The 12540-nt window shown below is 36.4% G+C and overlaps 1 protein-coding gene across 1 annotated transcript in view; it reads right to left on the bottom strand.

Annotated features, from left to right (window-relative positions):
* Window positions 1–9145: 9145 nt before the first annotated feature.
* Window positions 9146–12540, bottom strand: part of LOC120633661 (chromatin-remodeling ATPase INO80) — a 32573-nt gene continuing 29178 nt past the window's right edge. The window contains exons 25-29 of the mRNA XM_039903963.1: window positions 12296–12369; window positions 11521–11638; window positions 10822–10989; window positions 10295–10509; window positions 9146–9660 (exon numbers count right to left, since the gene is read on the bottom strand). Of these exons, the coding sequence (XP_039759897.1) occupies window positions 10325–10509; window positions 10822–10989; window positions 11521–11638; window positions 12296–12369 (545 nt within the window). The 3' untranslated portion in view covers window positions 9146–9660; window positions 10295–10324. The remainder of the gene's footprint in view (window positions 9661–10294; window positions 10510–10821; window positions 10990–11520; window positions 11639–12295; window positions 12370–12540) is intronic.

Genomic DNA, 12540 nt, shown 5'->3' with positions numbered 1-12540 from the left:
TACTACTAAGACAATCAAACAAGAGCTCAAAAAGATATAGATGTTCTATGCTTTTGAGTTCTTCGAGCTGAAAAGTCTGATAGATATTAAATAAAACATTATTTGTTGGTTTAAAGACATTTATTCCGATGTTTGTTTGTTTCTCATGTATTTGTGGAGTTTTCAAATCGCAATAACTTTTTAATGAATCTACCGATTTCCACGTTCTTTGCGGCGTTCGACGGTTTTTTAAGCCTCATGATATTTAAGTTTGAATTGATCGACCTAGGAATTTCGAAGTAAATACGAAAACACACTTTCTTGGTTTTTTTCTCACTAAGGAATCAACCGATTTCCAAAACGGCATTCGACGTGGTTTTTCAAGGTTAAGAGCTGATTAGTTTTTGGAGTTGAAGAAGTTAAGATAAAAGGTAAAGAACATCCCACAGAATTAAGAAAATACAGAACCCTCATTCAGGCATAATTGCATGCAGTGCATTGTGTCCAAAACAGTAAAATTGCTCCGCGTTACTTTACTTCACGCCCGCGCCCGTTGAATTTTGCTAGCTCGAAAACTTTTGTCATTTTCCCCATTGAGAGAGAAACACTATCAAAGTGGAGTGGTTTTTGATTCATCAATCATCAAGCGTGTACACAGTTTCTATATATTCTTAATTCTATGGTAGGTACATCATTTAATTTATAATGTCTAAGCGGGGATATACCGTTGTACTGAACTCCATTACTCCTATGAATAAACTATAATATGGTTAAAATATATAATCTCCCGCCAACATTTTGTAGACGTCGCTCGCTTAGTGTGCATTATGGTTTTGAACATGGTCCGGGGGACCCAGGTTCGATCACCGGCAGAGGCAATTTGGAAAACGGATTAGGGTTATGGAATAAATTTAATTGCCACTAGATAGATAAGAGTTAGCCCGCAACCACAACTTTAGACTATGTGAGATTACAGTTACGGGCTTACTTTTAGGGGATAAAAAACCCGAAGAAAATTCTGTTCATCTTAATATTGCCAACTCACTTTGACGAATGATAACGTCAAGCGCAAACCCCTTTAGATAGATTTTATAATTTATCCTTCTACACGGGTAGAATATTTAAATTGGTTTTAAGTAAACACCGAGAAAATTTACGATTTTCGCAAGCATTTAAAACATTATTGACGGATAAAGACTGAATAAATGTTTATTTTTAAAAATAATTTATTTCAATTTACATACAGTCGTTGATAGTCCCATTCCGTGTAACTAACGTTGCTAAATACCGACCTACCTAAAGTACCTACTTTTACTAATATAAACTAAATGGGGCCAGACAGCTCTTCACATTCTGGGGACCGAGTTCGAATCCCAGTACAAAGTTAGAGGTAACTTTCCAAATCGTGTGCGTTCTAAGCAATTAAAATATCACTTGTCGAGACATCATCGTATTGAAAACATCGTGAGGAAACCAGTATGCCAGTTCTCCATAATATTCTCAAGGGCGTATGGAGTCCACCAATCCGCACTGGGCCAGCGTGGTGGACTACGGCCTAAACCCTTCTCATCATCATCATCTCATCTACCCATTTCCGGGGTTGCTATGATGATGATGAAACTATGAATGATGAATGAATGAATGAATACACTTTTATTGTACACCACATAAACATAACAAATTAAAAGTAAATTTTAAAAATGGTAATAGACTGTGCCTCTCGGATTTCAAGAGGCAAGGCATTCCAAAGCTTAACAGCCTGAACAGTGAAAGATCGGTGGAAGAAAGATGAATTATGTGAATGCACCCTTAAGATCAACTTCCTTGCAGTACGGAGAACTTCACCAGGGCGACCAACGAATTCAAATTTTTCCTTTAAATAAGGTGGAGAAGAAGGAAAAAACAACACACAGTAGAGAATAGAAAGAATGTGCAAATTCCGGCGAAGTCGAATAGGTAACCACTTGAGACGAGAGCGAAATTGTGATACAATAATTTAAGGCGATGCCTCATTAGTGCGTTGCCTTGCTTCGTCACAATGGATCAACACATTGTAGTCATTCCTACGTTCGACCGTACTGCGACGACCCGAAGCAACTCAATTTACGAAGTTATGCAACGCACTATTACTGCCATCAGGTCCTTATTTCTTCAAGCAGCAGCACTGTCGTATTGCTGTGTTCCGGTCTGAAGGGCGTGGACTCAGCACCACAGTTTGATAGACACTGGGAACGTGAAGCTAACCTAACCTAACCTAACGTGCCCTGCTTATAGGCGAGTGTTATCACTTACCTCAAGTACTTACTTGAGTTCAAGCGAGATGTGTGGGAAGGTTCCTAAAATGCACAAAATAAAAACCAAAAATAACAAATCACTTCGGAAGCTAATAAGGCGGAGTGTTGTATAAATTTCCACGATTCCAGTAAATGAGTCAATGATGCACCGCAAAAACCATAAATCCACTTTAAACATGCTACCAACCCAATAAAGGTGTAAACGTACCCATGCAATCGCTAACTGAATTGATAAAACGTTTTTAACCGGCTTCCGAAAAAGAGGTTCTATTTCTGTTGGTACTTTTGTTGTTTATTATGAAAATTAAGCTTAATTTGCTTTACTCCGCGAAAAGCAGGAGCGATCTGTAAGGTGTGTTTTATAATTTCTGTAATCCTTATACTCCACAGCAAACAGATCTTCGGCAATGTACCCTCTACGAAGGTTTCCATCCGGAACCAGAGCATCCTCAGGCGATGTTGACTTCACAATGGATAATTGTTAAGTAATTTTTTTAATTATTTTTGTAGCACCAATATCATCAGCATCAGCGGGAATTGTCATGGACAGCGCATGTCAAAGAGCTGAGTCAGAAAGTGTTTGTGGCGATGAGCTCGTTGCGAAGGCTGCAATCATTTCTTCCAATTCCGACCAAAGTTATGCTAGCACATTCTCTCTTTCTATCTATTCTCGATTATGCGGATGCAAGCTTTCTTAATCTGACCGAGGATCAGCTTAATAAACTTGAGCGTCTTCAAAATCTTGCTATTCGGTTCATATTTGGCCTTCGCAAATATTACCATGTTTCCGAATTTCGACAAAAACTCAAGTGGCTTCCTATTCGTCGTCGCCGGGATATGCATGTACTTTCTCTTCTGTACTGTGTGTTATTTCATCTAAATACTCCCTCGTAATTAAAAGAGAAGTTCACTTTTCTTGGTGAGCAATCTGGTGTAAGATCGTGCCGTGCGCTGACGCTGTGTATGCCTTATCATAGGACAAAATTTTATAAGCGTTCGTTTAGCGTACGAGCTGTGGAATTGTGGAATGCGCTTCCATTGAGCATACGACGATCCAAATCACTGGCGATATTTAAAAGAGCAGTTAAGGCCCATTATATTGTTAACGACTTTTAATAGTATGTATATATGTACTTACCTACTCATTTATTGTATGTTAAAAGTATTTAATTATGTAAGTGTTGTTATTATATATATTAGTTTATTTTTATATTTATTTATTTATTATATTATTTACTTTTTATCTATTTGTGCACACTAGTTTATGTATTAGCATGTAGTTATTTGCATGTATGTATTTTAATATTTGTACCACCAGCAGTCTATTCTCCTCTTTTTTTTCCTAATTCTAAGGTTGCCTGGCAGAGATCGCTATTAAGCGATAAGGCCGCCTTTTGTATTACTACTTCTTTCGATGTTTCTGTTTTTGTTATATTTTAAATGTTGTGGTATACAAATAAAGAGTTTAAATAAATAAATAAATAAATAAATCATCTCGAGCCTATTAATGCCATGCAGGACTGTTGTAATAGAGGAATTCAAAACGTAAATAGAATAGTTCAAAACTACTTAGGTACATAATATTATGTGAAACCTGTGACTTACCCGCAGGATCCAATACTCAATTTAAGTTATATGATGTAGGTCAGCAGATAAACATATATTTTTTTCGAAAAGCCGACAAGCTGCCGGCAGCTGTGATAGCCTAGTTGGGAGGACATCGGCTTCACTTTCGGGGGCCGAGTTCGAATCCCAGCACGCACTCTAACTTCTAACTTCGTAAAAAGTTATTTGCGTTTTAAGCAAGTGATGTTTGACATCACTTCCTTCAACGATGAAGAAAAGCATCGTGAGGGAACCTGAGAATTCTCTATAATGTTCTCAAAGGTGTGTGAGTCCGCCAGTCCGCACTGAGCCAGCGTGGTGGCCCACGGCCTCAACCCATTCTCATTGTGGGAGGAGATCCGTGCCATGAAGTGGGCTGGTAATGGGTTGATATGATGAAGCCTCATGACAGAAATTTTCTAACCTAGACTAACCTAATACTCGATTTGTCACATATTATCCTATGAGACTACACACTGAAAAATATGAGTCTCATGACATAATCTCGTAACCAAATTGACAGATCTAAAATACCTATCCTTTTCGCTCTGTACTCGATGGATGAGAATAGTAGCAATCTACTAAGTATTTTAAGGCAAGTCAATTTAGTAGGTAATTTTTTTAAAGACAAAAATTGGCACTATTGTCAAGTCAAAGTCAAATATTTATTTATTCAAATAGGCACATAGCAAGCACTAATGATGCGTTGATTACATACAAAATGTGTACATAGTAGTGAGTAGTGATGGCGATAACTACATTCGTAAACTTAAATCTAAAGCTACGACGAATCCAAACGCGCCCTGGTCTAATTCCCTCAACAAACTTAGCCGGATGTTTTTTTTGTTATCACCATCTCACATTGGCATTTGAAAATATTTAAAAAGCAACCTGGTAGAGCAATAGTTCACACCCAAGCTCTTTAATCATTAATATTACCTCTTTATGCCCGTCTGCTTAGTACTAGCATCTTCTCTTAAAGTAGAGAATAACCGAAAACCTAACAATATTGGTATAGGCCCCCTAACTCGTAATCCTCTAAAATTATCCTCTGCATCTCTCTCTCTTATCTTCATCACTGAAGATCATGGTCCTGGTGAGATCTTAACTTCGCGCTGGTAAACTGTCTCCATCGGCTTCTGTTGGAGGCCATTTTGGCGATTTGATAGAAGCGGCACCACTTTTGATTTTTTCAGCTGATCTGCCCATCTTGTTGGGGACCGGCCTCTAGGTATTTTACCTTCGGTGTTGCTCGTAACTATATTCTTTCCAGGCTATTTATTTATTCTCCCGCCGCATTAGGTGCCCGAAATACGAAAGCAAACGTTGGTAACATATAGAGAAAAGTCGAACACTAACTCCTAGCTACGCCAGGATAGACACATTTGTGCTATTGTTGCCCAAATGCAAGAACAAGACGAGACTTAGCCAGTCTTGGTCTTGGTCTTGCGCCAATACACCTGGTCTTGGTCTTGGTCTTGGTCTTGCGCTCCCAGTCTTGGTCTTGGTCTTGGTCTTGCAGCAAGAGTCTTGCAAGTCTTGCAATTACCTATTAGTCTATTACTATTTATTAAAGTTTACTTTAAATCTTAGAAAAACGTATTAGAATTGGAACATTGTGAGCTTGAATTAACATAGCCATAGTAAAGATCAAGCAGATTAATAAATAACTGAAGATTTGATAAGAAATTCGAAAAATCAACTGACCTATATGTCGTTTTCCATGGAAGTAACTGTTTCTTAATAAACATTTATGATTTATAAGCTTACATTTGCTAAAACATGTAAAAAAACAAATTAATTACAATAACTTGACTGTATTTTAAAGAACAATACTTATCTGTCTAGAAAGAGATTGAACCCTCAACTTATAAGAAATTTAATAAAAGAGTTTTACGATTTATCATTTATTTGAATAAAAAATAAAATACAACACAAATCAACAGCTTTATCATTAGGTTATGATACTTTATATCAATTCTTTTGACCAAGAATTAATACAAAGTAACCATCTGGCTGACTCATCACTTAACCTATTTCTATGTTTTCTAATTACTAATGATGCTTTAGAAAATAACCTCTCAGCAGGTACTGAAGTTGCAGGTATTGAGAGAAAATCACGGGCCATTTTCGATAAAATCGGATACTCTGTCTCATGCGTCCTCCACCAATCTAAAATCACCAATCTGAAACTTATTTATTCTTTGGAACACCTGTAGGTACTCTTAAAATTCGAAATTATTTTGCATGAATAGTGTCAAATGTTATGATTTCGGCGCGGCGGCAACGATTGTTTTAGATTTCAAAAGAAGCCGCCGGCGCGTGTATCATAACCATGTACTTCCGAAAAGCGGCAAATTTCTTTGAGAAGTAAGTACAAAACCTTTGATGCCGCATTATCAAAGTGCCGATGGTTAAAACATAACTATGCATGCACTCAGTTTGATTTTAATAGATATTTTTTTATTCGCTATGTTTATGGTATTAGTCGTAATGCGCATAGGTCCAGTTTTTCATATTCTTTGATATAGTTTTTTGCGTCTCATAGAATTCCTAAGCGTACCTACCTACCTATACACCGAACTGTTACACCTAACTACTCCGTGAAATAGCGCTAAATCCTAGCTGCAAGACGCAAGAGTCTTGCAGGCTATGTCTTGTTCTTGCTCAAGTCTTGCACGGTCAGTCTTGGTCTTGGTCTTGCTAAAAATACGCGGTCTTGTTCTTGGTCTTGGTCTTGCAAAAACGCAAGAACAAGACCAAGACTGCAAGACCAAGACTGAATTTGGGCAACACTAATTTGTGCGCTTGGCTGTCCAGGGTATTCTCAACATACGCCTCCAGCACCAGATCTCGAACGCGTCTATCCTCTGCCTTTCTCTTGCCTTGGTGGTACACGTTTCAACTCCGTACATGAGTATCTGAAATTCGTGATCGCAGGCAGTGTTTAAGACTCCACAATCATCCGCAACTTACTGATTCGACATTACATATATACCGCTACGCCATTGCGTTTTTTTACAAACTACAAAGCTTTTCCCATATAAATTCCTCCACACAAATCTGCCCAGATTGATCTCTAGATACGAACAGACAGATTTCGCTCGATCTCTCAACTCATACCTCAAGTTTCACGGCCGCATTAGTATTCATTGCAGGCGGATAATTTACTGCTTTTTGTATGACTCCGGCGTGGTAACCATGTACCTACCGGGTTAATGACAAGATGGAAGTACACATGATAAAAAAAATAAAACTATAGCGCAGCTAGTAAGACTTAAAACAATTTGGGATGATAATTTTGGCAGCTCACGTCCGTAAAGTTCTGTATTTTGGTACGGTAATCAAAGAAGTAATTGATGTGTAAAAGAATATCGAAAATCAGTTTTGAAATAATATAAATTAAACATTCAGGTCAAAGCACACACCAAATATATCATCATATCATCCGATAGACGTCCACTGCTGGACATAGGTGGGGACCAAAACTATATAATTTTGTAAATATTAAATTTATTCGCAATTAGTTACCAAAAAAATGATTAAACATATTAAAAATTCAAAATTCATTTATTCTAAGAAGGCCTAATATAAGCACTTTTGAAACGTCAAGTCTGTCTGTTTGTAGTGACTCTACCACCGGTTCGAAAGGCAGATTAGACCGAGACCGAGAAGACGCCGGCAAGAAACTCAGCAGTTGCTCTTTTACAACATCAACAATTTAAATTTTACATTTCAACATTCAATCCTTCTATCTTGTGGGAGATGAAAGCGGAGCCGGATGCTACGAAGCAACCTTGTCATTAAGAAATTCATCATAACAAATGATTTGAATTTTAAAGTGAAAAATCATTCATGATTATTGTCATGATTATTGTATTGATTGTCGTAGTATGTATGTTTCAAACAGTGTACCCCACCTTTTCGTTTTTCTTTTTATTTTTCCTAATCCTAAGTTTGCCGCCTTTTGTATCCAACTACATTCTTTAGGTGTTGGTTTTTAGTATTTCTTTTCTAAATGATGTGGTATACAAAGAGTAAAAATAAATAAATATTTCTTTTATACCTAGCGAAATTTAGTGAAATTTTTGTATTATAAATATAAGAGAGGCACATCTCACTTATATTATGGGTACTTTTGGCTTTTGACTGACATACTCTAAACAGGTTAGCCCGCTATCAGCTTAGACCGCATCATCACTTACCACCAGGTGAAATTGTCAACTTGAAGTGGAATAAAAAACTACTACTCCAAGGAAGGTTGGCAGTAAGTCAGTTTTTTTTTTTAATGTCTGGTAGATAGAATACGTTTTTAAATCAATTAATTTTAGGACGGAACAACGAAATTAGAATGATAGAAATAACAAATCAAGAAATACAAACAAATTTTTATTTATTTCATCATACGAAATTTACACAAAATGTTGAGTCTACACAATATGCCCATGCTGTAAAATTCACAACATTCTATTCAAGTCAACATTCTATTCAATTTATACTCTCTTCGAAACACTTTAAAATAATAAATTACTTTGTAACAGAAAATATTTAAAATCTTTTATTCCTTAATATTGAAAACCTTTTGTTCAAATTAACATAAGTATCGACAAAAAGCATAATAAATATAAACGAGTATGTTTCTTTATAAAATTTAAAAAAGGAAAACAATTTCTTTAGCTTTATCGACCGAGAGCACAGACAGTTTTGAGAAATAGCAAAAGCAGTTTTGGGCGCTTTTTAACTAAAAATTAAGTGTTTGTTCAAGCGTTCTTGAGTATAGCAAATAATAACTGCTTCTTAACTATCATCGCTTAAAATAATATTAAAATTTTATTACAGAATTAAAATCGTTAAGTGTTTCAAGGTACGTAATGGTATCAAATGTACTGTTATTTCAAAATAATACTGATTTAAGCGATACTAGTAAGCTCGCTGCTAGCAGGATAGTTCAAGAGTGATTTATATTTTAAATTAATATATTAAAAAAAAAAATATTGAATCAATGAAATAATAAAATTCAGAAAATACATAATTAAAGTATGTTCAACATAATATATTTTTGTAATAAAATAAATAAAACAAAACAAGTATGGCAGCCGTTGCGTTTATTTTTCTAAACAAGTGCCATAATCAAGGATGGTACTTAATTTCATTAGTTGCATAACATTACTTATTGTACAATTAAAATAGTTATAGACCAATAAAAACAGACGTAGAATAATTAAAAATATAGATCATGAAACTATCACGGTTCAACAGGCCAGTCCAGAAGGCCATAAAAATAGGCTGAACTAAAAAACATCTTTTCTCAAGCTCTCTTTCAAAAATGCCTACTTCCTCTTGGTCAAACATAAGCTTGCAAGTTTTTGGAAAAAATAATAATTAGTCAAACAAATTAAGTTTATTGCCGATACGAATACAAAGTTATTTAGCTAATTTTACACTAATTTGTTTTAATTAATATCTAAAATACTTTATTACACTAATTTGTTTTAATTAATATCTAAAATACTTTATATACAGACTATTAGCATGTATTTCAAGTAACTTTTAAGCAAAGTTTTATAAACTTTGCAACATAATGCTTTTAGAATAAAAGCAACTTTTGTACATAAGTTAATATGCAATAAATCGTAGACTATACAATTACTATAGAGGTAATATCTTATCCCACACAAACTTGTACACGTACAGTAGAGTATTTTATCTAATTGTAACAGCATTTCAGTAGGTGGAGCCACTAGTAAACCCCTTTATTGCAGGCTGTTCCAATATTTTTAATCTGAAACAATTAAAAACTATTATTATTTATCAATTATTATGCTATAACCATAATATTCAACATATTGTACCATTTCTGGGCATAGAAATTTTAAGTGATTTCTTTAGAGATTTTGGTTGGGGGAAAAACTTGAGTTGGCGTCACAGATGACCTCGGCATCTCTACTATAATATGCAAAACATTCTTTTGAATCCTTTAATCTCTTGGGCGTTCATAAAATACGTGAGATGTATAAGGGGGGGAGGGGGTCGAGTCAAATCTCATCTAATCTCACGTTGGAGAAAAAAAATTGCGTGATTTTCGCCGGTCTTGGCACGGTGGTCAGTCGGTAGGGTGATAACTAGCCACGGTCAACGCCTCTAACCAGACCAGACCAAGGAAAATCCAGAAATTATATTGTTGCCAATGCTCAGCATAAGGTTGAGTTTGCGGCCAATTGCCATATTGTTAATAATAAATTGGTAATAATTTAGTTCGAGTTCTTGTATTAACAATAGAGTATGGCAATAAAGGAATATTATTATAAATTTATGGAATTTTTTAAAATTATCAATTAACTACACGAACTCCAAACCAGGAATCTAAAAACGGCTATATAGTTTTCACTTAAAAAATGAACGGTAGAAGCCCGTACCTGGTATGGTATGTGCGGGTCGCGTCGGGGCTACGGCGGCGGCGCCAGCGGCACCAGCAGAGGCTCGCGGGGCCGCCTGGCTCGCCGACTGGGTCGCGTGGGCCGGCTGGGGGTACGCAGGCGCGGTCGCCCCGGCCCCCTCCTGCCTCGCCCCTCCATAGCAGGCGGCGCCTCCAACGGTTCCAGCGGGCCGTCAGAGTCGAGCAGCGCTGCACCTGTTTCAGTTTATGCAAGCCTAGTACTCACATTTTTTTTATTATGTATTGTTTTAAATTTTAACCATTTTTTGTATTATAGTCGTTTATCCTCTATTAGTTAATTAAAATAAGTAGGTCTCCCGTTTACTCTAACGTCGAACAAGGCGATGCCTAAGTAAGTTACGCCTAATCAAATAGAAATCCTAGACATACATTTACCACTCACAACGGGCATTAGTCTGCAACCCGCAATAAGAGGCCCTACAAATGGACGGTTCTAGCAAACTAAGTCCGGCAACAGGCCCAGGAAGATATTTCATCTTAGTTTACCAGCACGTGCGGCCACGGCAGCGGCAGCAGCGGAAGCGGGCGGCTGGTCGGCGGACGTGGCTTCGGGGCGGCGACCAATCGCGTGCCGAGAGCCTCGCGGTCTACCGCGTCGGGCTCCGCGGGACGATCTACTGCTAGTCCAGCTAGATCTGACGGGCGGGGAGTATGCTGTGGACATTTTAAAGAAACATTAATTGTATAATTTTATAAATTCAAAATGCATTTAAAAAATTTCGAAACCGACAGGATTTGAGCCTGCAACTCTCTGGCAATCACGGCCTGAGCGCCAAAGCTACGGCTCTCCAACTGCCGATGCCGAAATTAGTATTTGCATTTATATCAGTTTTATAGCGACTGTAGCGCCATCTAGTAGGAAATATTGTGGTTTCGATCTACTTTTCAAAGGTCCATATTTCATTGATACGGTTTTATAATTTTATAATTTTCATAGTGTTTATACATACACTTCGAGGAAATATCCATTTTATAAATAAAATTAAATTAATTAAAGTTCCGAAATTCAAATTAAAAATTAATAATAAATAATAATTACAATTTGACATTAAAAAACTAATTGATAGAATAATATCCTTTCCTCAGCAATAATCAAACACGTACCCACTAAATGATAATAAATTCACTAAACACGATAAAAAATAATAGAAACATTATTTTTTCTTTACACTGATCTATACTCACGTAAATGAGGTTGCGGCGAGGCGTCTATGTGCAACTGGTCGCTATCATCGTCCACTTGTAAAGGACTGCCCGGTTCTGAAGCGGATTCGCGCGCCCGCTTCGGTTCAACCGGCGCTGCCTGCATACAAACAAATCACTCGTATTAATAATTTATAACTATAGTGCGACCAATTTATACGCAGACCAAAAGTAAACGAAGAAGTGACAGGTCGTTGGTAGAGAATGGGTAAAAATTTTATTCTGCTGTAAAAATTAAAACCAAGTTTAATTCTAGTCGGCTTTTTAGTATGTTGTATACCCCTTCTTTACTAGGCGAAAGACTTGTCATTTATTTGTTTGTTTACACTTGGTCTGCTGTTTAGCTGTAATGCACGACCGTGCAGCTAAAATGGGTGACCACCCACGTTATATAAAAAAAACAAAAATATTTATATAGTCTTCAACATTAGTAGGTTTTTAAACACCGGACATTTAGTTCTTAAGATAGCGATTTAAACATACAACGTTTATATTTAAATAAAGGGATTTTTTTTATTTAGGACATCTACCCCTGAAGAGATGAAATGGGGATTGATGATGAAAGTTTTTTTTTAATTAACCTACGCCTCGTGCCTTTCGTTAAGTTAGGTTAGGCCAAGTCAGGAAATAGTTTAAATAGTTTCATATAAAATACACTAAAAGCGTTTTCAATAAACACTTAAAGGGTATTTTGGGTTAGGGGATGAAAGTTTGTATGGAAACATTTTACGTATAACAAATTGTACAATTTTTTTACCGGCGGTAGTATTCCCATTTTTCTCTTGCGTTCTCTTTCTTCTATTATTTTCTTTTCTTCTGACTTCTGACGATCTGCAAAATATTTCTTATGTTATTCATTTGTGATTTATCGGCTCCGGTATTTTTTTTATTCCTTTACCAGTTAGACCTTTACTGCTATCTCACCTAGTGTTAAGTGATGATGCAGTCTAAGATGGAACCGGGCTAGCATGTTAACAGTTATTACAGTTGTTTTAAAATTCA

Source organism: Pararge aegeria, chromosome 22 (assembly GCF_905163445.1).
Source record: "Pararge aegeria chromosome 22, ilParAegt1.1, whole genome shotgun sequence".
NCBI lineage: Eukaryota > Metazoa > Arthropoda > Insecta > Lepidoptera > Nymphalidae > Pararge > Pararge aegeria.
Note: the sequence above shows the minus strand (reverse complement) of the source record. Positions and strands in the feature narration are given on the sequence as shown.